The sequence below is a fragment of the Trifolium pratense genome, linkage group LG3 (genome assembly GCF_020283565.1).
Source record: "Trifolium pratense cultivar HEN17-A07 linkage group LG3, ARS_RC_1.1, whole genome shotgun sequence".
Lineage (NCBI taxonomy): Eukaryota > Viridiplantae > Streptophyta > Magnoliopsida > Fabales > Fabaceae > Trifolium > Trifolium pratense.
Window position 1 is genome coordinate 14,200,114 of NC_060061.1, and position 27,288 is coordinate 14,227,401.

The following is a 27,288-nucleotide window of genomic DNA, read 5'->3' on the forward strand; positions in this document are numbered from 1 at the left end:
AAGATTGGCATCTAGTAGATGTTTAAAAGGTGTGCAATGTGAATTTAGGGTTTTTACATGTTTGTGTAAATGCTACACTTAAATCTCTTCAATGAAACCTGCTAAGGTTAATAGGTGTTTTCAGAATCATCACTACTAGTATGACAACTTTTGTGGCACAAAGTGATATGCCTTTACTTTGCACATTTTCTCAAAACATATGCAAATTTTATTACTCACTCCGCGGCATTCTCATATAATATTGGTCGTTTAAGTTCATACACATCTCTTAACAATTTATTTTTTGTCAAATAATTTAGTGGTTAGAAATTCTCAATAGGTACATAAATATTTACGTGTGCTATTCTCAATAGGTACTTTAACCGGTCAGGATTCACTTAAGGATATTTTAATTATGTAGCACATATTTAATTCAACAAATTAATGTTAAGAATCGTAATGTTACCACATGGGGCTAATTAGCTTTGCAATGCTACCAGAAGTTTGATAAGAATTTTACCTCTTGTGCAAAACCAAAAGTTTGTGTTACTTGCGTGTATGTGACATCATGCGTATTTAATTAAAAATATAAATAATAACATTGTTTGATTTACAGAACAAACAAAAAGCCAAATTAGGACACAAATATCAAATAATCTGTTTTTGTCTATTAATAAAAAAGACACGTGATTATTTGATTTTAATCTTAAGAAAAAGCAAAAGATTTGTTTATTGACTTCAATCAGAGCCTAATTTTTTGTTCATACTAATAGAATAAAAACAAATTTGTCTATATTTAATATACATTGATATATTTTATAAATAATATACAAGTGTTAACTAATTTGTTTAGGAAACTAATATAATATATAATTACAACGGATCAATGTATACTAAATATAGACAGATTTTTTTTTATTCTATTTCATACAATAAAAAATGGTTTATATTTTATAATCGATTGCTAAATTAAGCATTTTTTTAAAGGTAATAGTAACTTTTGGCCTCCTCAAAATTTTGCAAACCATTAGGGTTTAGGAACACAATAATCCAAAAACAAACTCGCAATAGCCCTTTATAAACCCTTTCAACAATTTACTAATATACCAATTTCTCTTAGCCTTTCTTTGCCTTATTAGTTTTCGTTTTTTCTCTTTGTTAACTTAGAGAGAGAGAACGATTTTTATTAACTCTCTGCCTTCTTATTCTTCCATTCTCTATCAATAATTTCAAATGGGAAACTGTGGTAGCAACCCAAAGACCAACGAGGGATCTGAACCGTCGGTGCCTATATCCATAACCGAGGAGGTTAAGGTTGAACATGCAACGGAGGAGGCCCCCGTTGAGGATAACAAGTCTCTAAGCACCTTGCTTAATGAGGTTAGTATATATGAATGAATTCGAAATTCTAATTAATTAATTTGTCATTCTATTAGGTTGACGCGATTTTATGATAATATAGTCTTTTTATTAGGGTTTTTTTTTTCTTACAAAAGTCTTTTTATTAGTTAGAATTTGTTTTTGAAATATAGAAAGCTATTTTAGAAAGAGTAAATGATCAATTATTTGATCTTTAAAATTGTTGGACCGTACCAACTTAGTCCTTATATTATAAATATCATAAGATGATCTATAAATTGTAAAATTATAGTTAGGTTCATCCATTTGGTGGTATTTAGGGATGATAATGCAAATACAATAAAAATATTTACGCTTTTAAAAATCGGCTAAATAATAGCCTTATTTATTTCATTTACTTTGTCTGAAATTTTTGGTCTAATACACAATCCTAATAAATTATATAATTTGACGAAAAAAAAATTTAATTTGTATGCTCGGCATTTACAAAATCGTCCATTTACATTGAATCCAAATCGGATGGTGTAGACTTTAAGGTTGAAATTTTGGCCGCGGCTGCGAGATTTTTCCATAAACTATTACATTCTCCTAATAATATATATGACTTTTACATTGTAGAATGTGGACGTGGCAAAGAAGACAGAAGAAGTCAAGGTTGAGGCCGAGGAAGTGAAGGCGGAACCTAAGGAAGAAGAGTCTAAGACCGAAGAGGTAAAGGTTCAAGAAGAGAAGCCAAAAATAGAAGAGACAAAGATCTAGGCCTAAGTTTTTTTTTTTTTTTTCACCAGAGATGACTAGTATCTTCGAATAGACAAATTTATTGCTTTTCTATTTAGTATTTTGGTATAGATCGTTATGTATGCGATCTCGACAATTTGGATTTAGGATTGTTGATTTAAGTATGCATTTATCTGAGTTTTTTGCTTAATAACTTCTTGAAAGTATTGTGACAATGACAAATAATTTGGAAATGCTAATTATTGATCATTTTATCAAGAAATTAATAATTGTACGACAAGGAATACTATTTCAATTTATTAGTAATAATAATTTTAGGGTGCCATTGAAAAAAAAGTAATAATTTTAGGGTGGTTGTCATTTTCAAAACCAAAACTTCGTATAAAATTGGGTCTATTTGATTTCTTTCCTTATTTTCAAAATCATATTTTTCCTAAAACTGAAAACCAACAAAATAGGTTTATTGTTTTGAGTTGTTGGTTTCTATTTTTATGTTAACACATCTTTTCCGATGATTGCCACCGCCATCGTTCCCTCGATCGGTGTCGTTCCCTCAATTGGTGTCGTTCTGCCAACAATTTGCCAAAAGAACCATATTTGCAATGCTTCAATTTGAAAGTCGAATAATTTTCAAAGGAACAGACCAAAATTGCAACAAAGCAAAGGAATGACCTTTCACTGAAACACTAATAGCCATTACCATCACATATTCGTTTGAACAAAGGCATTTAAAAAGGTGGCATTTAGCATGCACAAATCTTAAACTTGTGCACCATTCACAACTTTAAATAACCGTCGGATCTTGCAGTTACACTACAATTTATCATGTGTCTCTCACACTAGATCTAACCAATCACTTCACACTTCTGTCAACTTCTTTTTTCCTTCTTGATGTTCATAACCATGTTCAATGACCTACATAATCTTAAAATAAAAATTCAAAAAATCAAATTCATTCTTTAAGATAACCCAAAAAATCAAAATCAAAACAAAGAAAATAAATAAATGAAGGAATTTTGAGAGTTTTATGAAGGAAATTTCTGGAAATTATTAAACCCAGTTTTTTTTCATAAGCTTTCTTAGATCTATAGGATTTTTCATCAGTATCAGCGTTGAAGTCAACCAATAGTTCCATTCTTCATAGATTTATGGGTTCTTTGCTGCTATTCAAATAAACAACTTCAATATTATCAAACTAAATTTCTGAAAAAATAGAAAAACGAAATTTGTGAAAGAAAAATCAAAGACAGTTTCACGAGTTTGGGGATTCATTTTGAGACTTTGTTGTTCTCGTTGGAATTGAAGAACAAAGAAAACCATGACTTGTTGTGTTATAAAATAAAAGGAAAAGTAATAACCTTATGCGGTTTTCCACATTTCAATATTTATAAATTGTATTTTATGGGTTTAATTTTCAAGAATTTGCTTCATAAAGATCCAAAATTATCCAAAATTTCATTCATTTTTTATTTTCTATGTTTAGATTTTTTTAGTTTTTTGGGTTTTGTTTAAGGAATGAAAATTTTTAGATTTAGATTTTTGATTTTTTGAAATTTTTCTATGAAGATGATAAAGCTCTACAAGAAGAAGATGAATAAAAGTGATGGTGATGAACATGAAAAAGAAGAGAGAACAAGATGGTGATGAACATGAAGAAGAAGAAGAAGAAGAGAGGACAAAATGAAAGAAAAGTGAAGGTGATGTGAGTGTTAAATTTGATACTGACAAACCATATTAAAAATATGCTCTTTAGTTAATCTAATGGTCAAAAACAAATTGACATATATGGTGCACAAATTTGTGCATGGTGCACAAATTTATGATTTGTGCATTCTAAATGCCACCATTTAAAATCATTTGGTTGTATGTTTTGATTTAATAAAAATTTTACAACTCAATTAAAATTGGTTTTAGTTTTTGACATTTTTAAAACAAAATAAAATTACCCCGGGCGGGTCTAAATACATTAATTTTGAGATTATGAGTACATTGACAATGACATCAAATCAAAACATGAAAGTACTACTACCTCTAATCTTCTTTTTTTATAAAAGAGATGTAAATCAATTGATATATTTAATTTATATTATAAACTAAATATACATCAATTTTTTTTTGACTGGATTAATACATCAACTATTATTAAGGATGAAAGAGAGTATAAATCGACTATAAAACATAAATTGGCGGGCCCGGAACTTCCACGAACACTTGAGTTGAAAAACATAATAATGAAATACATACAACTCTAGATTGGCTTTCACATTAATATGCTCCCTATCGTGTTATTATCTACACCACAAGGGCATGGGGCACCCACACGAATTTGTGACCGGAATCAAACTAGGTCAATCGGCTTATGAAGACTTTATTTGTGAGTTTGGAGTGAAAATGAAGTAAGAGTTTTGAAAAAAAGCAGTGCTATATATAGCGACAACTCCTTTCACGAATTTTCACGAAGTGACGTGGATCGCTTTCATTAATGAAAAATTTGCTGACTTGCTGCCGCAACCATTAACCAAGTTAATCTCTAAGACTCTGAGAATAGAGGAGTTTGAGAAAAGAGAATTTTAGATGGTTCATTTCTTATCATAATAAAAAGTTCTTTTAATTTGGTGGAAATAAAAAATTGTATGGGAGAGGGGGTTTGGAGAGTTTTTAAGCGATTATATGAATTTTTCAAATTCAATCTATGTGCAATAGGTAGGGTATGGGTACGGTATTATAGTACTCATCCTCATACCCGCGGATTGAAAAAATGCCCGTAACCATCCCCATACCCACGTGGGTAACAACTTTTACCCCCGTCCCCATACCCTATGGGTACCAAGGTACCCATACTCATACTCGTTACCCGCATTTTTACTAAAAATAAATTGATCAATTATAAAATATCATATAATTTTAATAGAATTAATTTTTTTTTAAAGATTTTAATATTGACTAATGAAAGTTATAAACAAAATTATTACTAACCTTGTTAAAGTTCATATTTATGTTAAATATTCACATTATTTTTATATTATGTTATAAATAAACATTTTTATTAAAAATATATAATAGTTTAGTAGAGTTGTATTGTTTTAAATTGATTTACATATATTATAATATACTAATATAAATAAATATATATTATGCGGGTATGGGGCGGGGTGGGTACTAAGGTACCCGTACCCACACTCATACCCGTTCATTTTTTGCGGGTAATTACCCATACCCGTGCCCGTACCCAAAATGCGGATTTTTACCCTACCCGTTGTGGGTAATTTTTGCGGGTACCCTCTGGGTATGGGTCAAATTTTCATCCCTATCTATGTCGTTATAATATTCTAAAAATTGAAAATATATTAATTATATGTATTTATTTATCTTTTTCTATAATAATAACATTCTCTCAAAAACTGTTAATTTTTTCTCTATTTTTTATCTATTTTCCTCCCTCTAAAACTCTCTCATGCACCTTTAGCATTCAAATGTTCGGAATATATGTTTTGTTCCTAACATTTTAATACCTACTTTTTATTTTGAGAAACTTTAAAGTGGTACCAGCATCAAGCATGTTGAGTATGTAGAAGATTTTTTCTCAAAATAAGCCATTATAATAGATTGGGCCAACATTTAGTAAAAAAGAATAGATTGGGCCAACATGATAGCATCCTAAATTTACGTTTCAGTTCAGTTCGGTTTCTACCACCCGAATTCAATTGTTTTCCGTATTGTATGAACCAAAATAGCATCTTCCAACAACGCTTCATCTTCATCTTTCTACAACCCGTATTGTGTTTCAAAAACAAGTCATCTTCATCTTCTGAAAACGTCATCTCAACATCTTCATCTTCCTTAGATTGAGTTTCTATCTATCGAAAATGCATCGATTCGATTTCTATCTACTAAAAATGCTTTGATTCGGTTTCTATCTTCATAAAACGCTTCGATTCAGTTTCTATCCCCCGAAGCTTTGATTCGGTTTCTATCTCCCGAAGCTTTGATTCGGTTTCTAACCAAATTAGGCAAGACAGATTTTCACCATTTCGTATTGCAGTTACCGAAATGATTTTAAGGGTAAACTAGTCAAGACAGGGGGCCCAAGAGTATTATAGGGGGGGTCTAAAAACAATTTTCATATTAGACTGATACTTTATTGAAATTTACTTTTCGCATCCTCGAATTTCACACAAACTCTCTGACATTCCAAATTTATCCCGGACTATTTAGAATATGAGTGTGTAATTAGCAAAAATTAGAGAAAAAAGAGTTCGCATTCTAGTATGCAAATTGCAAACTGAGTTCACATTTTAGGATGCGATCCTTATAAAAATCAAAAAAAATTGTCATCATATGAGCGAGTGATTAAAAAATAAAATAAAAAGAGAGATTTCAAGTTATAGAATTATACGGTGTATGTGTTTTTGATTTATTGATACTGTCATAACTGCTCTTGTAGCCAATTAAAATATAATATTGGACGGTGGCCAAATTTTTATAAGGTTCCATAGTTAAAGTGCAAACTGATAGCACTCTAAATAGCGAATTTTGTTTATGTTCGCACTCTAGGTAGCAAACTGTGTTTCAGTTCGCATTCTAAGTAGCGAGTCACAATATTTTTTTTACTCAAACTCAACGTCTGCGCCCCATTGAATGAAAAAAAAAGAGGTCGCTTTCTAGAAAACGAACTCTATTTTTTCATTCAAGGGGGCGTAGACGTTGGGTTTAGAATAAAATATGTTGTACGAAATATTTCTATTTAATTTATATATTATAATTTTTTTAATGGCTTGCCCTATATTGATTTTTCTAATTTCGCCACCGCCTTTTAAGTGTCTATCTAACTCGTACATATTTTTTTTATAATAAAATTTATATATATTAGTCCAGTGAGCATAGTTCAATTGGTTGTGACATTACATTTAAAATATAGGGACCGGAATTCGAACTCCGACACTCCCACTATTTAACCTTAAAAAAAATTGAAATTCTAGCTATACATACTATTACTAGTACTAGTATAATTAGGAGTACTAGTATATACTCAACATTTCGTTTCTTTAAACTTTGAGGTTAATCCTTGGTCCGACCGCATAAACACACTAAAATTCTCGACGTAAACCGAACTTTACGAACCATTCCTTCAATTAGGACATTTCGTAGAAATCAAAGTCCAACTCCAATGTTTTGAAGAATACTAGTATAATATTCTATTCTAAATTTTATGATGTCCTTTGTACCAATAAATAAATAAATAATTTAAAAATTAAGGTGCACAATTTCAATATTTTTTTCCGCCCATTCATATTTTTTAATTAATTTACCTTTTCTTTTGCCCATTCACTATGGCATATGTATACTGTATAAATATTATGATAATAATGAAAGGTCAATGACTAAAGTGGTTATTTTCTTTTAGAGATTTGAAAAAAAATCGAATCTGATTTATGTTCGTTTATTATAGTAAAAAAAAAATTAAAATTATTAAAAATGATATGTTTTAAAGTTACTATTCAAAATAGTTTTAGATTTTTTTTAAAAAATTCTCATTTATTTTAAAATCTGTGATTAACAATTTTTTCAAATTTTTTTTCCCTCTAATAAAAATAAAAACAAACGGGCAATTTTTTTAACCTTTCATTCTTTAATAACTTTCATTAGGATCTCACTAAATATACATGAATTAATTTTTAAAAGTAAAATATATTCCATGATACAAAAAATTATTTATTAATTTTTTTTCTCTTCTGCCCCTTCCAAATATCCAAACAACATATTTTCGTTTGGCCTAATGCACAATTTTTGTATAAACATGAGCACTCAACGCATTCATGATTTATCCCTCAAAATCTCCAATCTTTTATTTTCTTATTAACAAGCCTTGAACTTGTATTCGTTTTTTTCAAGCTTCATCTTTGTTTTTCTTCTTTTCCATTGCAATGGTTGTTGGTACAATTTGTGATTCTGAGTCACTTAACCATGCAGTCACAATTCCAAATCCTACAAAGGAAATGGAAGAAAAACAAATTCAAATCACAAAAGAAAATAATAACAATACTAATATTGATTATTGGCAAAGAGCTCAATGGCTTCGCGCCGCTGTATTAGGAGCAAATGATGGATTAGTTTCCGTCGCTTCACTAATGATGGGAGTAGGAGCTGTAAAAACCGATAGCACGGCAATGTTAGTCGCGGGTTTTGCAGGATTAGTCGCAGGAGCATGTGGTATGGCGATAGGAGAATTTGTTTCGGTTTTCACTCAATATGAAGTCGAAGTTGGTCAAATGATGAGAGATTTAGGAACAAGTGATAGAAAAGAAAAGGAATTGGAAATTGAGTTGGAGAAAAGGAGATCATTGCCTAATCCATTACAAGCTGCTTTAGCTTCTGCATTCTCATTTTCTATAGGTGGTTTGGTTCCTTTACTAAGTGGTTCATTTATAAGTGATTATAAGATAAGGCTTATTGTGATTGTTTCAATAGCTAGTTTTGCTTTGGTTGTTTTTGGAAGAGTTGGTGCTATACTTGGTAAGACACCACAAATGAAATCTTCTATTAGGTTTCTACTTGGTGGATGGATGGCTATGGCAATCACTTTTGGGTTAACTAAATTACTTGCACATTCTAGTGGTTTGGAGTTTTGAGTTGTGTAAATGTAATCTTGTTTTTTTTAATTAATTGTTTTATGAGTAAAAATCTAAAAGGGTCATTGAAGAAATAGAGTTCAAAGACCTATTTAGATCCTTACACTTGTCTTATCATTTGAATTTGAATAACTACTCATTTATGTTCATGAGGCTAGTATGAACTAGTTTGTCATATGATTCATGTTGGACCAATAAAAATAAATGTCATTTGCAATATTCCAATTTTATTTTTTTTAAGGAACTTTTACTATTATTACTTTCTTTCATGGGCATCACATTTCACAAAATTTGTAAAAGAAATTGGGTATAGGAGAGCAATTGAGCATATGAGGTAGCTTGCTATCCAAAAAAAGTGTAGGTAATTGACGGGTGAATTTACAAAGCTTGATTATTTCGAATTCTTAGATAGAACAATCTCGTATGCACTTTGTGGCGTGGCCAGTATCCAAAACTTGAAACTTAATTGATGGTTCTGATAGACCCCCGCAAGTGGGCGGTGGGATTGGTCCTCTCGAATTAGTCGTTCCTAGGATCGGATACCGAATTTTCAAAAAATAAAAATAAATCTACTACCATTTAACCAATCAATCCATTGTTACTTGAAACTTAATTTTCACTATAATAGAGACTGATTATGATTTTTATTTGAGAAAAATGAACAGCCGCCTAAGTTAAAATATGAGCTAAAATGTATAAAGTTGTTAGCTGTTAAGGGCGAGTACTTCTTAAAACAAGGCTGAACTTAATTAGATTACCAACTCTTAGATGCTGTTTGCAACAACATTTTTTTTCATAGTCACCAAATCCATAAAATAAATAAAATACTTATAAAAACTTGTCATTTTATTCTCTTATATTTATAAATATAAAAGAGTTGGCCATCAAACTAATAAGTCTAACCACATAAAATGCAATATTTGTCAAAGTTCAACACAAGAAGTTGACCTAACTAAAGATTGCAAGAGCTCTTAATGATTCTTCAAACTACACTCCATCAAATTGTCTCTTACTCTATATAAGACCATCCACTATCCTTTTGTTTCTCATCAAATTTCAAACCAAATTCTCTCTATACAACAAATATACTCCTTAGTTTCTACAATTCATCAAACTATCAATGGCCTCAAGCAAATCCTTCATCACAACTCTACTTTTAGTTGTGACCATGTCAAGCATGAGCATAAGCCTAGAAGCTAGACATCTTTTGCAAACAACTACACAACCAAATTTGCCTAATATTCCCACTTTGCCAAAACCAACTACATTGCCACCTTTGCCTTCAATTCCAACATTGCCTCAAGGAAATCTTCCTCCATTTCCTACTACTATTCCATCTCTTCCTAAGCTTACTATGCCACCACTTCCTAGCTTTCCTACTACCAATATTCCAACACTTCCATCTCTCAACATTCCACCGTTGCCGGCAGCCACTTCACTTCCCAACTTACCTTCATTCCCAACCACTTTCCCCTCCATCCCATTTTTCTCTCCACCGCCTTCAACCTCTAGCCCGTAATTAAACTCTTCCTCACTTGTTATCTTTGCATGCAATAGACATAATTGCATCATTTCTTTATTGTGTGTAATGAAATTGTACGGAGATCGGTTATGATGATTTGATAGTAGTATCTTTATTGTATTGTATGGTGTAACAAGCCTTTGTATTTCTTTTTTGTACCAAGTTTGGTGCTATTGCTTGTATACTTTTGAGTTTATATTATTGATTGATGTTGAATTACACATATAAATACAATTATGATGTCTTCTTTATTCTTAATTTTGAACTCTTATTATAATTGCAAACAACTTGATTAGTACTCCTCTTATTATCTTTTCATAAAGGAGAATAACAAATAGTGTGTGCTTTGTATATTTGAGTCCTTGGGTTCTAAACATTTTACCTTGTTCAAGGACTCGGATCATCTCTCAAAGGTGCAATGATGTAATAACTTTTTTAACTTGCACAACATGCCATTTCGCGCGGTAGCACTTTTTTACAAATATTTGATGCATGCATCATGTGAGAAGATCTGATTCCCTGACTAGAATAGTAAAACAACAAACATGAAGAGATAAAGACAACATATAAAAACTGTGGAAATAATATATATAGCTAGCACAAAGTAGCCACACAACACAAATTAATCTTAGTAGAGAAATACAAAACAATACTAATATTAATAACAGACGTATTAAGGAGACTTATTAGGGAGTGATAAGGTGACTTGGTGGTTGGGCAAGTACTAACATTTGTTACATTAACTGAAGTCAAATTCCAGTAGTGCCAATCAATTTGGTTACACCAAAAGTAATAGCCATAGCCATCCAACCACCAATAAGAACTCTAACACAAGACTTCATAACCGGAGTTTTTCCGATCAATGCTCCCACTGATCCAAACACCAACAATGCAAAGCTCACCACAGCAGCAACTACACCCATTCTAACCTTATGGTTCTTTATAAATGCAGCTGCTAGCAATGGCATTAAAGCACCAACAGAAAATGCAAGTGCTGATGCTATTGCTGCTTGAAATGGATTTGGCAATTTCTCATTTCCACTACTTTCTTCTTCATCATTATTATTATTATTTGCTAATTCTCTTTCTCTTTTAATTTGAGCCATCTCAATGTCATATTGAGTATAAACAGAAACAAACTCACCAATAGCCATGCTACAAGCACCGGCTACTAAACCGGCGAAACCAGCAAGGATCATTACACTTATGTCTTCTTTTATAGCTCCAATACCAATCATCAATGAGGCAACAGTGATTAAGCCATCATTGGCTCCTAACATGGCTGCTCTAAGCCATTGTGCCCTTTGAGAGTAATCAATGTTGTTACTCTCATTTTCATCAACACTTTGGTTCTGTTTTTTATCTATTATAGTAGTACTATTTGCATGGATAGGAATCTCAATCTGAAAATTGTTTGGTGAAATTCCATTGGTTCTTGCTCCAAGTTGGGAAGCCATGAAGGAAGGACAAATTAAGGTACTATAAAGCAAAGTGTTGAAATTGAAACAGAGGAAATTGGAATATGATATTAAGAGCTTGTGGAGAACTCATGCTTCTAATGAAATGTATTTATAGATAGAGATTAGGGGATATAGTGTGTATATTGTCACATGAATCTTATATTATAAAAAAAAAAATTGTAACATAAATAAATTAAAATTGATAAAGGAGAGGAGGTAGTGAAGATGGCACTAACTCTACAAGTTGATTACAATTTTCTTAATTAATAGCTCTAGTTCATGTTTGAAAATTCATTACCCAAAAGTGGATCCAAATCTCAGATATTCCACCAAAATTTAATCTATAGCATTCAACCTTTTTTTGGTAATTCAGTTTACGTTTTCATAGTTTCCATGAGAATATTAGAACGAGGGACAACAATATAACTATGAGAAATGCAAAAATTGGTTATGCCCTGCAAGATAGTTTGTAAAATATCACTAAAATCATTAGACTCAAACCCTTTTGGTTTAAAAAGGGTAAATTGGTTATGCCCTGGGTGGAACAATTTTTTGGCCAGACTATACTTACCTCGCGGCCGAACTCTGGACTACTAGGGCCTCTTTTCCCTAGGAACCAGAGGGTTATAAACAAAAAAAAATGTAAATTCTTAGATAACTGATTTATATTGTTGAGTATCGGTATTGTTCTAGATTGAGCTTAAGTCCAACTCCGCGTCGAGCTCGACCCATTTAGGTGTTGAACTCAGCCCAATAGCATGCTGACCCAAGGCCACACGTTCCTGTTCAACGCTCATAGAAGCTAACACTTTTGTAACGGTCGACATCAGAACGATTGGTATTTACGACCAATCATAGTTTTTCAGTTGTTATTTCGACAATCATTAATGTTGAGGACACAAGATTAAAACCGCTATAATGTTATTGAGTTTTTTTATTGGTGCAATTACCGCTATTGAGATTGCATAAAGGAGAGGTTGGAATCAGCTTAGGCTTGAGAGTGACTCCAAACTTGTTACTCTAAATTTCAAGTCTCAGCTAGTCATTCCTTGGAAGCCCCGGAAACCGTTGGAACAATTGCTTGCTTTTGGTGAGAAATATGTATTTTGTTGTATCTCATATCTTTACGGAAGGGAATACCGTTTTAGATAAGCTAGCTATTAGCTAAGTTAGGCCTTGACATTAATGATAGCTTATGGTTTGATAGATGCCCTATTTTATTTAGGAGTGATCTTGTTAGTAATAGGTTTGGTCTGCCTAATTTTCATTTTTCTTAACCTTGGGGAAGGTTTGTCCGTTTCCCCCTCCTATGTATCTTTCTCCCTTTTTATATTAAATTTCTAGAGGTCGGTCATTTTGGCTTTCCTCCTATGTTTAAAAAAAAAGTGTGATTTGACATTCAATAACTTAAATATTCATGTTTTAACTTAATAAAAATCACAATTTTTTAAAAAGTTATCTCTAAAAAATTATTATTTTTTGGCTTAAATGCAGTTTTACCAAATTGCTCAATTGCTCTCCTAAAATTATGTTTCTGTCCATAATAATAATAATGATGAAGAGAGTAATGAAAAGGAGAAATTGCCAAATCCATTTCAAGCAGCATTAGCATCAGCACTTGCATTTTCTGTTGGTGCTGTTATGCCATTGTTAACAGCTGCATTTATAAAGAATCATAAGATTAGAGTGGGTGTTGTTGCTGCTGTGGTGAGTTTTGCATTGTTGGTGTTTGGATCAGTGGGAGCATTGATCGGAAAAACTCCGGTTATGAAGTCTTGTGTTAGAGTTCTTATTGGTGGTTGGATGGCTATGGCTATTACTAAAAAATTGGTTATGCCCTGCAAGATAGTTTGTAAAATATCACTAAAATCATTAGACTCAAACCCTTTTGGTTTAAAAAGGGTAAATTGGTTATGCCCTGGGTGGAACAATTTCTTGGCCAGACTATACTTACCTCGCGGCCGAACTCTGGACTACTAGGGCCTCTTTCCCCTAGGAACCAGAGGGTTATAAACCAAAAAAAAGGTAAATTCTTAGATAACCGATTTATATTGTTGAGTATCAGTATTATTCTAGATTGAGCTTAAGTCCAACTCCGCATCGAGCTCGACCCATTTAGGTGTTGAACTCAGCCCAATAGCATGCTGACCCAAGGCCACACGTTCCTGTTCAACGCTCATAGAAGCTAACACTTTTGTAACAGTCGACATCAGAACGATTGGTATTTACGACCAATCATAGTTTTTCAGTTGTTATTTCGATAGTCATTAATGTTGAGGACACAAGATTTGCCATTACATTGATGACATTCTCTCTACGCTGGGGACTATTTATATCATTCTTATAAAAACGGGTCATATATTCTATTTCTTTATTTCAACCTCTCACTTTATGCAAATACTCACTTGAGCGTCAAAGTGTTTTACAGATATATCGTGCCGAGCTGGAGACGTTCCACCGGCCACCATTCTGATGAGGTACACTCTAGACAAAATTCATTTAATGAATACCGGTGCCCAATAATGTAAATTTAATCTATGATGCATGCAGCACTTAAAAAAGTATGCAAGATAGTGGGAGTATATAGTATATCCAAGTAAAAACATGAGGCATTTGGCGTTTGATAATAGAGTCAAATAATTAGAAAAGTGTTGAGAAAAGGAGGGTGTATATAATATTTGATGGAGTGTGCACGCCACAAGCTAAGTTAGTATTAGTATTAATAAATTGAAGGGAGTGTGGAATCCACACGAAAGCGAGACCACGGGTTGGGCACTTTCCATGAAGCCCACAAACCCTCATGTATATTTTATATTTCCAAATATTCTAATTTTGTCCTTGATAAAAACTTCGATTTGAAGAAATCGAATTTTTTTCTAGTTCAAATTCAGGAAAAATTCGGTTAATAGAAATCGATTTTTTTTCAAAACAAAAAAAAAATCAGTTCGTAGAAATCGAAATTTTTATTGAAGGACAAAAAAGTAAAATCCAGAGGAGGGAAAAGAACCATGGGGACCTAAAGAGAAAATATCCCAAAACTTAGTACCTCAGTCTATCATTTTACAATTTATTAAACATTTCCTCTCTAAGTGACCTAATTATTGCTTTCTCATAAACTTTTTAGTGTACATTTTTAGGAGCATGCATTTGTTCCATTTGAATGAAAGTTGTATTTGACAGTGACACTATAATTTTATTGAAACTATAAAATATAATCTTTGTTAAAATTATATAGTAATTTTGTTGAAGTTAAAAAGTATAATTTTTTGTCAAAATTATAATGGTTCATATAATGATTCTGACAATTTTATCATCAATTTAAATATTCACTTTTTAAAAAATAGAATTTTAAACATTCACTTATATTATTAGTGTATAGAATTAGATTGCAGACCTAGACCAAATTATTAGGAAGTTGATTTCCACAATATTTGAAAATTGTTTAAAACTTTAATGATAACAAGTGTCAATCTCAAAAAGTAAAAGTTGGATATCATATTTCTTATTGTAATGTCTGAAATAGTAACGTGATCGATGTGTTTGGCCATATAAAGAGAAAATAGAAGTGTGCCTCAAATGGATATTGTGTTTTTTTTTTTTGATAAAGGGGAAAATAAAAAGACAACAACACAAATGGATATTGTGTTTAGTTCCACACAACATATATGAAAAAAGTGTAAGTGGGATCAAGATTTACTGCAGTTGTAAATCACAAAGTTACACGCTGTTTTAGATCTCATCCGTCCATTTCAGATCGGTCGGTTCATATTGAATCTATACAAAATCAGTCCAAATCAATCTGAACCATTCAGATTAGATCGGACGGTCCTTATTTAACACAGCGTGAAACTGTTACTGCAGGAAATCCTGTTCCGGTAAATTGCACTTTTTTGCATTCAAGAACCTAACATTGATTTTTATTGTAGCAAATTTTAAAGGTATGAAAAATGTTATATTTCTTGAAATTGACAATAAGAAACTAATCATGTAATCATGGCTATTGACACCCATTCTAATCTTATGATCCTTTATAAAATGAAAATGCAGCTGCTAGTAATGGCATAACAGCACCAACAGCAAATGAAAATGCCGATGTTAATGGTTTTGGCAATCTGTCCCTTTCACTAATTTCTTCATCATTATCATCTGATAGTTCTCTTTCTTTTCTAATTTGAGCCATCTCAGTGTCGTATTGAGTATACACAGAGACATACTTGCCGATAGCCATGCTGCAAGCACCGGCTACTAAACCGGCGAAACCTGCAAGGCGCATTACTTTGATGTCTTCTTTAATTGCTCCAACACCGGTAATTAATAATGAGGCAATGGTAATTAATCCATCATTGGCTCCTAACATAGCTGCTCTTAGCAACTGTGATCTTTGAGAGTAATCAATGTTATTACTCTCATTTTCATCAATAGGATGGATAGGAATCTCAATTTGAAAATTGTGTGGTGAAATTCCATTGGTTCTTGCTCCAAGTTGGGAAGTGGCCTAATTATTGGAAACTTTTATTCACGTATTTACTATACATAATTATTTTAACAACAATAAATGGATTCATCCAAGTAATAAGGATTTTAATTCCCTTAAATGTGTGGTTAGAAATTTGATTCTTAACACATGCCTAATACTGGCATATTAATCTTGAAGTAGATGTTTGCAATCATCCGTGTTTTATAACACTGGATAAATTGCTAGTAAAAAAAAAACGGATAAATTGTTTGATAGTTATAAATTTGGCAAAATAAAGAGAAAATAATTATACGCGAGTTAAAACTGATATTTTTTTTTTTGTCAAATCAACATTGTCTTGATTGTGGGGGACGAAAAGAACATAAAATTCTATTTCTAGAGGGCAACTAGTATTTTAGACAATTTTCAGGTATTAATTCACGTCAAAGTTGTCCATAGAACTTGGCTATTAATTTAGAGCCATTGCTTCTCTTTTTTCTTTCATAATTGTGAAAAATGATACACTTCTTTATGGGTGTGTTTGATTCGCTAAAGAATAGAATAGAGGATTAGATTAGACAACTTTTGTTATATTCTGTTTGATTTAAAAATTGGCTATGAGATTGGACAAAATAGGTGGTAAAACACATGATAAAAACTAGAATTTTTTTCCCTCATTGAATCACGAGACAACTTGGACAACTTTTTGGCCATAGTACAACTATGAAAAATACGAAAATATCCATTTAAATTTCGAATATAAAAATATTATCTCGTACAACTATATTCTATCTTGTACTATGTTATTTTATTTTGTACTATTCTGTCTAGTATGTACTGTTTTGCAAATTAAACGCACCTATGTATAAAAGCTTAGCCCATAACATGTGTACACACATTAATTATAAGTAGTTGGAGTAAAAATACAAATAACTCTCTTTGAAGACTTCTGGTGGATCGCATGCTCGTCAATCATTCCTGCAACTTATATGGTTATTTTTTATTTGGGTAGTGTAGAATTAGCGGAATAATAGAATTTTCAAGTGAAGGAAAATAGAATTCACCGGATGCTAGATAAAATCAAAACACATTCGTTATGGTGGCTGCAAGCCTATCATGTTAATCTTGCTGTAAACATGTGGTGGATGAGCCCTCTTAATTGTTTGGGTGCTCGTTAAATCATATTGATTTCATGTTTTTGGTTGTATGATGACTATGTAAACTTTTGAGATTCTTTCCGGTAAGAATGCTTCGCTGGTATTTGATAAAATTCATTTTTTCTTGTTAAAAGAAACTCGAAGAATTCATCATCGATGCTTTGGTGTTTTCTCATACCCTGACTTTTAGCATACATATAAATACTAATACAAATTACCTAATATTAACTCCTAATAAACACACTTGACTTTTTGTCAAAAAAAACACACACTTGGCTTCATCGCCAATATTTCTAAATTGCAAAAATATAACAATTCCTAACTACTGATTTAGGCTCTGTTTGGTAAAAATAAGATATAAGCTAGCTGATAGCTGATAAGCTAGCTTATAGCTGAAAAGCTAGCTTATAGCTGATAGCTGATGGCTGGTAGCTTATAGCTGAAAAACTAGTAGAATAAAATTAAAGTGTTTGGCAAATTTAGCTGTTGTAAGTACAAAATGACATAAAAATACATGGTTAGTGGGTAGTTTTTTTTTTGGGTAAGTGTTTGTGGGTAGTTGTTATAATTTTTAAAAAATAAATAAATAAAATTAATGAGGGTAAATATGGAATAAAATGAAAAAGCTATAAGCTATAAGCTCATACGCTACTTGAAATAGCATCTCAAAAAACGCTATAAGCTAGTTAGAGAAGCTCGTTACCAAACACTTCACATTTTTTTCAAACAAGCTTATAAGCTAGTTTAATAAGCTATAAGCTAGCTTATTGGACTTACCAAACAGTGCCTTAGAATACTCTGCAGGTAAGAATACAATTCCAAACTACTAAGAGATGTTTATTGTAGCTACAAATCAAATTTTCTAATTTAAAAATTTAAAAAATAGCACCGTAAATTGCTAAGTAAATGTGTTACATCACTAAGTAAATTGCGCCGTATTGCTAAAAAAACAATATAATCAGGAGGAATATATAATAAATATAATGATACTCAGGGACGGACATAAGGGGGGCAAGTAGGGGCTGAGGGCCCCCCTCTTGTCGTATTTTTTTTTCATATACTTGTTCTTGATACATATGTACACATAAATTGATATTTGAGAAACGTGTTTAAAGATTAGTAACTACCGTTTGGTGGAAAACATGTACCCACGACATAGTAATTGTAACAATTTACTTTAAAATATTTTGATAATATATATATTATACACTACTAAAGTCCAAATTCAATTAAGTTAGTTCTGATTGTTTGCTACAAGTGAGAGATTATTTTCTGCTATGAAGATTCTGAAAAATAGATTGAGAAATAAAATATAGAAAATGAATTTCAAACTAATTATGTGATTACTTACACCCAGTGGCGGATCCAGGACCTCAGGTCAGTGGGTGCAAATCATATTTAAAATGTTATATATATATATATATATATATATATATATATATATATGGGGTTTTCTAACTTAGACCCTAGTTAGGTCTAAGTTAGCAAGGTGCACCTTTTGAGTTGGACAAAAATACCCATTTTTTTTTTTTTGAAACAATAGAGCAACTGGGGCATGTATGTAATTTGCATCATAAAAATACCTTTTTTTTTTTTTTTTGAAACAATAGAACAACTATTACATTTTTTAAATTTCTTCCAAATTTCGACCTCATTTTACGTGCGAATCGAACGCCGATTTCAAAAACTAATACCGGAAACCTTTGTAAAATTGAAAAACGATCAAAATCCATATAAGGAACGTCGAGTTTCGTTGAGTATTGAGGGAGATCGAACCGGGTCAAAAACCGGGTCGCACGACCCGTTTCTGCATAAAACGGGTGGGAGGGACGATGAACAGTGCGCGTCGCTCACGCCCACTCTCACCGGCGGCGCGTGGGGGCGCGTGCGGCCTGAGGAAGGCTCTATTTTTTTTTTATTTTTTCATAATAAAATAGTAGATAATATTCTGGAAATTTTGGTATATTGTATGAAATTTTTGGAGACACGAAACTATTTTTAGTTAATTAAATGAGTAAAAAGGTAATTAAAAATATTATAATTTCATAAAAAATTTCCAAAATTTTATGTAAAGTACTATGAATTATTTAGAACCCTCTTGTGTACCTCACTCTCCCTAGTTCAAGTCATGAAATTATTTTCACAAATTCCGCTGATTATTTAAAACCATTTAACAAATAATAATAATAATTTCCTAGATTTGTACTCTGAAACCAATTGTTTTTTTATTTGTTTCTAATAAAATATTAGATAATATTCTGGTACTTTTGGTATATTTTATGAAATTTTTTGAGACCTGAAACTATTTTTCGTTAATTAAATGAGATAAAACGGTAATTAAAAACTATTGTTTGCTTCTGAAACCATTTAGCTGGAAGAATGGTTTCAGAGAGTTATACTGTGAAACCATTCTAGCAGTAAAATGGTTTCAGAAGCAAACAATTAAAAATCAACTCCCCTGAAACCATTCTATCAGTGAAATGGTTTCAAAGTACAACGCTCAGAAACCATTGTACCAGCTAAATGGTTTCAGAATGGTTTCAGAAGCAAACAATTAAGAAATTACTCACTGAAACCATTCTACCAGTAAAATGGTTTCAGAGAGTTATACTGTGAAACCATTCTACCAGCTAAATGGTTTCACAGTATTATATAAAGATAATTAAAGGTAGTGAAAAATTGAGTTTTTTTTTTTGTGTCCAAATCAAACGAACCAAGTCTCTATTTGTAGACAAAAAAAAATTATGAATTTTGGTATAAAAATAAAAAAATAAAAAATTAATTTACAACGAAATAATTGAGTTTAAAGTATTAAATGAAAAAAAAACACGCCAACCACCCAGCAGTTGACACGTGTCCTGCTTTTTTAAAATGAAATTTTCTCTCTCCAGGCGCAGATCTAGTGCGGTGCACGCGCTGGCTTATCATGGAGATGGATGATCTGGACTGTCTGATTGATCCGACAGCCATGATGAGATCATCTCTTGGCCGTCTGATGGAAATCAACGGTCTGTAACGGTGGTCCTGCGGTAGGCGCGCGACACTGGATCAGCGCCAATATGTTTTTTTTTTTTTTTTTTTTTAAAAAAAAGAAAGGGTATTTTTGTCCAACTCAAAAGGTGCACCTTGCTAACTTAGACCCAACTGGGTCTAAGTTAGCAGCCCCCTATATATATATATATATATATATATATATATATATATATATATATTGCGAGTTCTATAATAGATTCATTTATATATAAGTTATAACCTATAATAATTTACACATGTGACCGTAAATAAATGGATATAAGATTGTAAGGCGTCGTGTTATCGGTTCAAATCCACTAGGCTATGCATGACTTTTTTTTATAAAATGGATATAAGGTTTATATATTTTGTAGCTATGGCAAGTGAGTTAAGAAGTGAAGTGATATCGTAATCGATGACTTGATACACTTATAAAATACAACTAACAGTATTATCGTTGCTTGGCTCAAACCATGATAAAGTAGAAAAATACTACTAAACATAACGATTAACTACTAAAATTTACCTATAAAAAACAAGTTCACTCGATCCTCAAATTTTAAAGTTTTTTTTTTTTTTAATTTAAAAACAATTGAAATTTTTTACTCCTCTCCAATACACGTGTACATGTAGCAGCTCTCTTTGTAGTGTGGACTGATAAATGACTGTGCATTGTATGGACACTTATAATTGGTAAAGTTGTAGGAGAAAAGAGAAAACCAAAGTGCATTTGGTGCAAACTTAAAAATTTGAGTGGGTGCAAAAAGTATAAAATTGGAAGTATTGGTGTAAATGCATAAACTTGAGGGTGTGCAAGTGCACCCACTCAACACAACATAGCTTCGCCCCTGCTTACACCGAGAGAAGAATTGCTAAAAAATTTAATACAAATTCAGTTGTTGATAAATTTTATGATATAGAGCAATGTCGTGTACAATTTAGATAAACAATGTGATGTATTTTTTATTTTTTATTGAGTATATTTAAATACTATTATAATTATTATTTATTTAATATTTATTATTTAGTTATTCCGACCCCCCGTTTTATAGATTCCTGGATCCGTCCCTGATGATACTCAACTTTTTTGATCCTTTAGAACTTCAAAGTGGTCTTAATTAAGTTATGATTATTCTTTTAATTAGTCATTTTAATCGGCTTTTATATAAATAACTCAATAACAAAATTATCACATGATACAATCCTATATGTTTATTTGTGTGATATTTTAATTATTTTATGTATGTTTTGATCCTTACAGTTCTTACCAAGCCAAGTCATATAAATTCTTAATAGAATAATAATCATCTATGTTAATTAGCTGGCCTATAAAAAATTAAACGTCAATAATATTCTCTCTTCTTTTTTTTTGGTTCCATCAATAATATTCTCTCTATACAAGTGACATTATTTATCATATTTATATTTTGTTCTCTATCTTTATTAATTTATTATAAAAAAAAAAAATTAGTGAGGTGTCATTATTTTTTAATTGAGAGTTGATTTATTATATTCATCCTATATCTCCTATGCATCTTTTTTGTTCAAGATTATCATTGATTACATGCTAACTAAACAAGACAGTTTTAGTACACTAAACATGAATGCAGGACCTTTTTTCATCACCAGGAACTGGAAAGTTCATGCATGTTTGGATTGACTTATCTGAGTTTGCGTAAGTATTTGTAAGATTGTTTTGAAAAGTTTGTGGATATGACATATAACATATTCATAACGTGTTTTCAGCTTATTTTCGTAAGTTGTTTATGATAGCTTATGAAATCTTATACCTTGGGCCTATTTAGATTGGCTTATTTGAGATTATATAATCATATAAGGTCTTAAGATTGTTTAGGAGAGCTTTTGAGAATAGCTTATGAAATGTCCATAAGTTGTTTTCGGCTTATTATAACTTATATCAAAACAGTTTAACTTTATTTTATCTTTTGTTGTAGAAATATCTTATACATAAGCACTTTTTTAATAAGCACTTGTCTTATTAACACTTAATTAAGTTGTTTATCCAAGCCAGCTCAAAAATGCTAATTCATTTTTGGTTGAATTTTTCAGGTAGCACCACCCTTCATAGTGCTCTCAACACTATCATCAACATTACCTAACTTAGATCAAACTTCTATATATAAAATTCATGAAGAGAGTGTGTCTTCAACAACTACAAGCAACCCTTTCCTCATTTTACTTTATGGCTTCTCTTGGTAACCATAACAAAGAAATTAATGACATAGAATCAAAACCAAACCATGTTCAAGAAAATGAAGAAAACAACATCATTAACTATTCTCAAAGAGCACAATGGCTAAGAGCTGCTTTATTAGGAGCCAATGATGGTTTAGTATCAATAACATCACTAATGTTAGGTGTTGGAGCTGTGAATGAAGACATCAAAACAATGTTACTAGCTGGTTTTGCAGGACTAATTGCCGGAGCATGTAGTATGGGAATCGGAGAGTTTGTTTCGGTTTACACACAATTAGACATAATGGTAGCTCAAATGAAAAGAGAAAACAAAATCAACAACACTATTATTGAAGATCATGAAAAGTTACTACCAAATCCTTTTCAAGCTGCTATAGCATCAGCAATTGCATTTTCTTTTGGTGCTACTGTTCCATTGATAGGAGCAGCATTGATAAGAGATTATAAGATAAGGTTGATTGTTGTTGTAGTTATGGCTAGTTTGGCATTGTTGGTTTTTGGAGTTGTAGGAGCAATACTTGGTAAGACATCAGTGAAAAGGTCTTGTGTTAGAGTTGTGATTGGTGGTTGGATGGCTATGGCTATTACTTTTGGTTTGACAAAATTAGTTGGCTATAGTTCAATTTGAATGTGGTTGATAAATGTTTCCTTTTACAAAATTAGTCTCTGCAGCCGCACACGGAAGATACCCGATTTACGCCAAAACTGTTTTCTTTTAAGAAATTAGTTTCTGCAGTTGCACACAAAGGATATCTGATTCACACCAGAAATGTTTCCTTTTACAAAATAACTTGACTTGTTTGATCCATTCCTTTGTTATTCAAGTTTGAAAAAGGATGTAGTACACCTTATGTAAATGTAATACCACTATGTGCTACCTTTTATGAATTAATTCAAATGTGATGGTGTAAGCGCGCGGAAGCATGCACGCACAAATATATGTTCTAAAATTTGCTTTTTGTTAGGACAGCAAACTCGCGAATGAGTTTCGTTATTCAGATATTCAGTTTGATAAACCACATGAAAGTACAAAGAAAGTGAAACATATATGCTTTCTGTTAGAGATATCTGAAACATGACACTCAACTCAACAAGCTACCTAGGTACAGGTAGCATATAATCAGTATAAATCATAGCAGAAATGTTTCACCGACGCATCTCTCTAGTCTCATACATAAGCAAATATTTCTTTCAAGTTCATTGAATAACTGATGTATCTGGTTTATAGCAAATATGAAAATTGGTAGAGGGAGTATAGTGAAAGTCCAATAATCATGTTCTGTATGTATCTGATTAGTAATAGCAAAGGTGAAAATTGGTAGAATAGGTGATGAGAAATGTTAACCTTTGACCAATAAAAAGGTGTTGAAATGAAAATTGAGTATGCACTCATGTATTTTTCTTTTACTGTAAAGATTTACTTTATATCCACACAATAGTCTGTCTTTTGTTTTATTGCATCACTAATGCAGATTAACTGATATTGCTTTTGATCCTCTGTCTTGATAAATACACAGTTCCAACTAGTAACTAAGATGAATCAGAAACCTAATAATCTTTGATGCATCAAAATCAGAGTGAAGATCCATTTTATTCCTAATTTTAGATTGGACAATTCAGTTTCTGACAAAAATAAAACTCAAATTATTCTCTGACATTCTTATATTAGGTACAAATTAATCTCTCTATTATAACGAATCAGAGACTAATTTGTTCTCAACATGAAAATGTCAGGAACTAATTATAATTTTCTTTTAGACAGGAATTGAATTATCCCATTCGAAATTTTACGAAGGATCAAAATGGATCTTCAAACATAAATTTATTAAATTAATCAAATGTGTATTAAAATCACACCAACTAAAGTAGAGAAGATAAATGTACATTGTACACTCAGATCAAATCAACGAGTAAATAGTAATGACCAACCCACCCAAAGAACACATATAGTGGAATGTTTCTAAAAGAGAAAAAATTATTAAAGGAATTGCATAAAGACAATGCAACAATTTTGGTGGATTTTTTATTGTCAAAGTGGCTTGTGCCTTGTGGCATTCGCGTGGAATGCATACTCTCCTGAATTTTTTTAAATTATAAATAAATGTCATATGTCACATCCATAACATTATTATGATTAATCATGTATTGTTAACCAATTATATATGCTTAAGCTCAATCCACTACTGTTGTGGGAGTGACTGAATTAATTTGAACTACTTTAAAGATGACAAAGATTTTCAGTTGATTAACCACTAGTATGGTTTAAGAATTTTATGTTGGTAAGGTAACTAACATGCATTCTCTCAAAATGTAAAAGTTACATAGCTTTTACATATTCATAAAGTGTTGGATAAGTTTTTTACTTTTTATTTCTAAGTGTTAGTAAAACCAGTAAACCAAATCCACCAGTGTACACTTTCTTTCTTTTTTTTTTTTTTTTTTTTTTTTTAAATCAGATGTCTTTTGCGCACAAATCGTAGAAACTATTTTTTCAAACTTTGTAGACTTAAATGAATGGTAAACTCTCTCAAAGAATTATAACGTTGTTGAATGTTTAAGTTAGGAATCAGACTCAAAATCTTAATTAAACTAAAAGATTCTCGCGTTATCTCATTTAAGTCTCTAGCTTAACATGCATAACTTTGTTTATTAGTGAAAATAGTATTGTTGACAATGAAAGTGGTGGCTTTCGTGTGGATTCCACACTCCCTTCAATTTATTAATGCTAACTTTAGATGCCACTAACTTGTGGACTGCACACTCCATCAAATATTATATCCATGCACACTCTTTTCTCTCAATATTTTTCTAAATATTAATTTGACTCTATTATCAAACGCCAAATCCCTCAGGATATGCTCCCACTATCTTGCATTGTTTTTAAGTACTGTTGTACTTGATCGAAACTAATCTCTCTCAGAGAACTTGTAAAACACGTAATGTGGATTGTCTTCCCCCAATCAAATTTTCTTCATAAGTAAGAAATTGGGATCGAACTCATGATCACTTTCTTCTCTAAAATCAAACCAAACTTACTCGTTAGACCTCTACTCTCTCTTTTTCATAATCATGTTTATGCCCCTGTTTTAATATTCAAATATGTTAAAAAAAAAAACTATAAAATTACACTGAACTAAGGCAAGAAAAAAAATTGAATGATATAGATAACATTTAATTAGAATCACTTTTACGTAATGAATATTTAAATAAGAAAGTTTTAAATTAAGAAAATTGTGACCAACTTGTAGATAGTGCCCTCCTCACTACCAATATTAATTTATGTGACAAATAATGTACACTAGACCCAAAGTTGATTAATCATGTCCCCTCTTTATCTATAAATACCTTTCATTAGAAGCATGAGTTCTCCACAAGCTCTTAATATCATATTCCAATTTCCCCTCTTTGTTCAATTTCAACACTTATCTTTATTGTACCTTAATTTGTCCTTCAATATGGCCTCCCAAATTGGAGCAAAAACTAATGGAATTTCACCAAACAATTTTCAAATTGAGATTCCAATACATACCAAAAGTGTTGAAAAAGAAAGCAACATTGACTACTTTCAAAGGGCACAGTGGCTTAGAGCAGCCATGTTAGGAGCCAATGATGGATTAATCACTGTTGCCTCATTGATGATTGGTGTTGGAGCTATAAAAGAAGATATCAGTGTAATGCTCCTTGCTGGTTTCGCCGGTTTAGTAGCCGGTGCTTGTAGCATGGCTATTGGTGAATTTGTGTCTGTTTATACTCAATATGACATTGAGATAGCTCAAATTAAAAGAGAAAGAGAATTAGCAAATAATAATAATGATGAAGATGAAAGTAGTGAAAGGGAGAAATTGCCAAATCCATTTCAAGCAGCATTAGCATCAGCACTTGCATTTTCTGTTGGTGCACTAATGCCATTGTTAGCAGCTGCATTTATAAAGAATCATAAGATTAGAATGGGTGTTGTTGCTGCTGTGGTGAGTTTTGCATTGTTGGTGTTTGGTTCAGTAGGAGCATTGATTGGAAAAACTCCAGTTATGAGGTCTTGTGTTAGAGTGCTTATTGGAGGTTGGATGGCTATGGCTATTACTTTTGGTTTCACCAAATTGATTGGCACCACTGGACTTTGACTTGAAAATTAGTTGTAACATTAAAATTGTCAAAAAAATGTGTTACTTTTTTTTCTAATTATTCTTAAAATTATTGATATCTTGAGAGAAAAATAATAATTGGTGTTTCCTATTAAGTGATAGAAATATCTAAAATGGGATCTTATAAGTTATAATAAGAGACGGGAAGAGAATCATTTTAATGCGTACTGTTTTTTGTTTTAACAACAAAGTTTAGTTGCTACTTTTGTTGATAGGAGATAAGTTGAACTTTTAACATCGTTAACACTCCACCCTCTATGCTAATATCTAAAACCACGAAGCCAACTTTATTTATTTTACAAAATGATCATAATTTCATTTCATTGACAATAAAATACAAAATACATTGGAGAATAGAGTAAAACTTGCATAGTGTACAAGTACTAGAATCCAATATTAAAACTACAGCTAAATTATGAGCGACTGGTCGACTCTCGATGAATTCTAAAATGAAGTATCCACTCATGCTAGTTTATCCAAAAGTCGCCGAAGCTCCTTCCAGCAATTACCTACCAAACTATCTTATCACTCCTTATAGATAGATTATGTTTCTATCACCATTACAAAGACACTAATCAATTGGGTAAACTCCTTCAAACCATTTTGCAGGAAGATAC

The 27,288-nt window shown here is 31.7% G+C and overlaps 6 protein-coding genes and 1 pseudogene across 6 annotated transcripts; 5 read left to right on the forward strand and 2 right to left on the reverse strand.

The window, feature by feature from the left end:
• Window positions 1-1,021: 1,021 nt before the first annotated feature.
• Window positions 1,022-2,338, forward strand: LOC123916638 (eukaryotic peptide chain release factor GTP-binding subunit-like). Its single transcript, XM_045968145.1, has 2 exons — window positions 1,022-1,359; window positions 1,957-2,338. The coding sequence occupies exons 1-2, from the start codon at window positions 1,213-1,215 to the stop codon at window positions 2,095-2,097; spliced, it is 288 nt and encodes a 95-aa protein (XP_045824101.1). The 5' UTR covers window positions 1,022-1,212; the 3' UTR covers window positions 2,098-2,338.
• Window positions 2,339-7,884: 5,546 nt separating this feature from the next.
• LOC123918708 (vacuolar iron transporter homolog 4-like) lies at window positions 7,885-8,930 on the forward strand. The gene has a single exon (XM_045970834.1). The coding sequence runs from the start codon at window positions 8,001-8,003 to the stop codon at window positions 8,703-8,705; it is 705 nt and encodes a 234-aa protein (XP_045826790.1). The 5' UTR covers window positions 7,885-8,000; the 3' UTR covers window positions 8,706-8,930.
• An 855-nt stretch (window positions 8,931-9,785) lies between these two features.
• Window positions 9,786-10,485, forward strand: LOC123918709 (protein PELPK1-like). The gene has a single exon (XM_045970835.1). The coding sequence runs from the start codon at window positions 9,826-9,828 to the stop codon at window positions 10,222-10,224; it is 399 nt and encodes a 132-aa protein (XP_045826791.1). The 5' UTR covers window positions 9,786-9,825; the 3' UTR covers window positions 10,225-10,485.
• A 109-nt stretch (window positions 10,486-10,594) lies between these two features.
• On the reverse strand, window positions 10,595-11,748 carry LOC123918707 (vacuolar iron transporter homolog 4-like). Its single transcript, XM_045970832.1, has one exon. It carries the CDS (start codon window positions 11,682-11,684, stop codon window positions 10,977-10,979), a length of 708 nt encoding a protein of 235 aa, XP_045826788.1. The 5' UTR covers window positions 11,685-11,748; the 3' UTR covers window positions 10,595-10,976.
• Window positions 11,749-15,539: 3,791 nt separating this feature from the next.
• On the reverse strand, window positions 15,540-16,358 carry LOC123914614 (annotated as a pseudogene).
• Window positions 16,359-21,824: 5,466 nt separating this feature from the next.
• LOC123916415 (vacuolar iron transporter homolog 4-like) lies at window positions 21,825-23,852 on the forward strand. Its single transcript, XM_045967869.1, has 2 exons — window positions 21,825-21,987; window positions 22,383-23,852. Exon 2 carries the CDS (start codon window positions 22,462-22,464, stop codon window positions 23,155-23,157), a length of 696 nt encoding a protein of 231 aa, XP_045823825.1. The 5' UTR covers window positions 21,825-21,987; window positions 22,383-22,461; the 3' UTR covers window positions 23,158-23,852.
• Window positions 23,853-25,886: 2,034 nt separating this feature from the next.
• On the forward strand, window positions 25,887-26,708 carry LOC123916240 (vacuolar iron transporter homolog 4-like). The gene has a single exon (XM_045967651.1). The coding sequence runs from the start codon at window positions 25,889-25,891 to the stop codon at window positions 26,648-26,650; it is 762 nt and encodes a 253-aa protein (XP_045823607.1). The 5' UTR covers window positions 25,887-25,888; the 3' UTR covers window positions 26,651-26,708.
• Window positions 26,709-27,288: the final 580 nt, after the last annotated feature.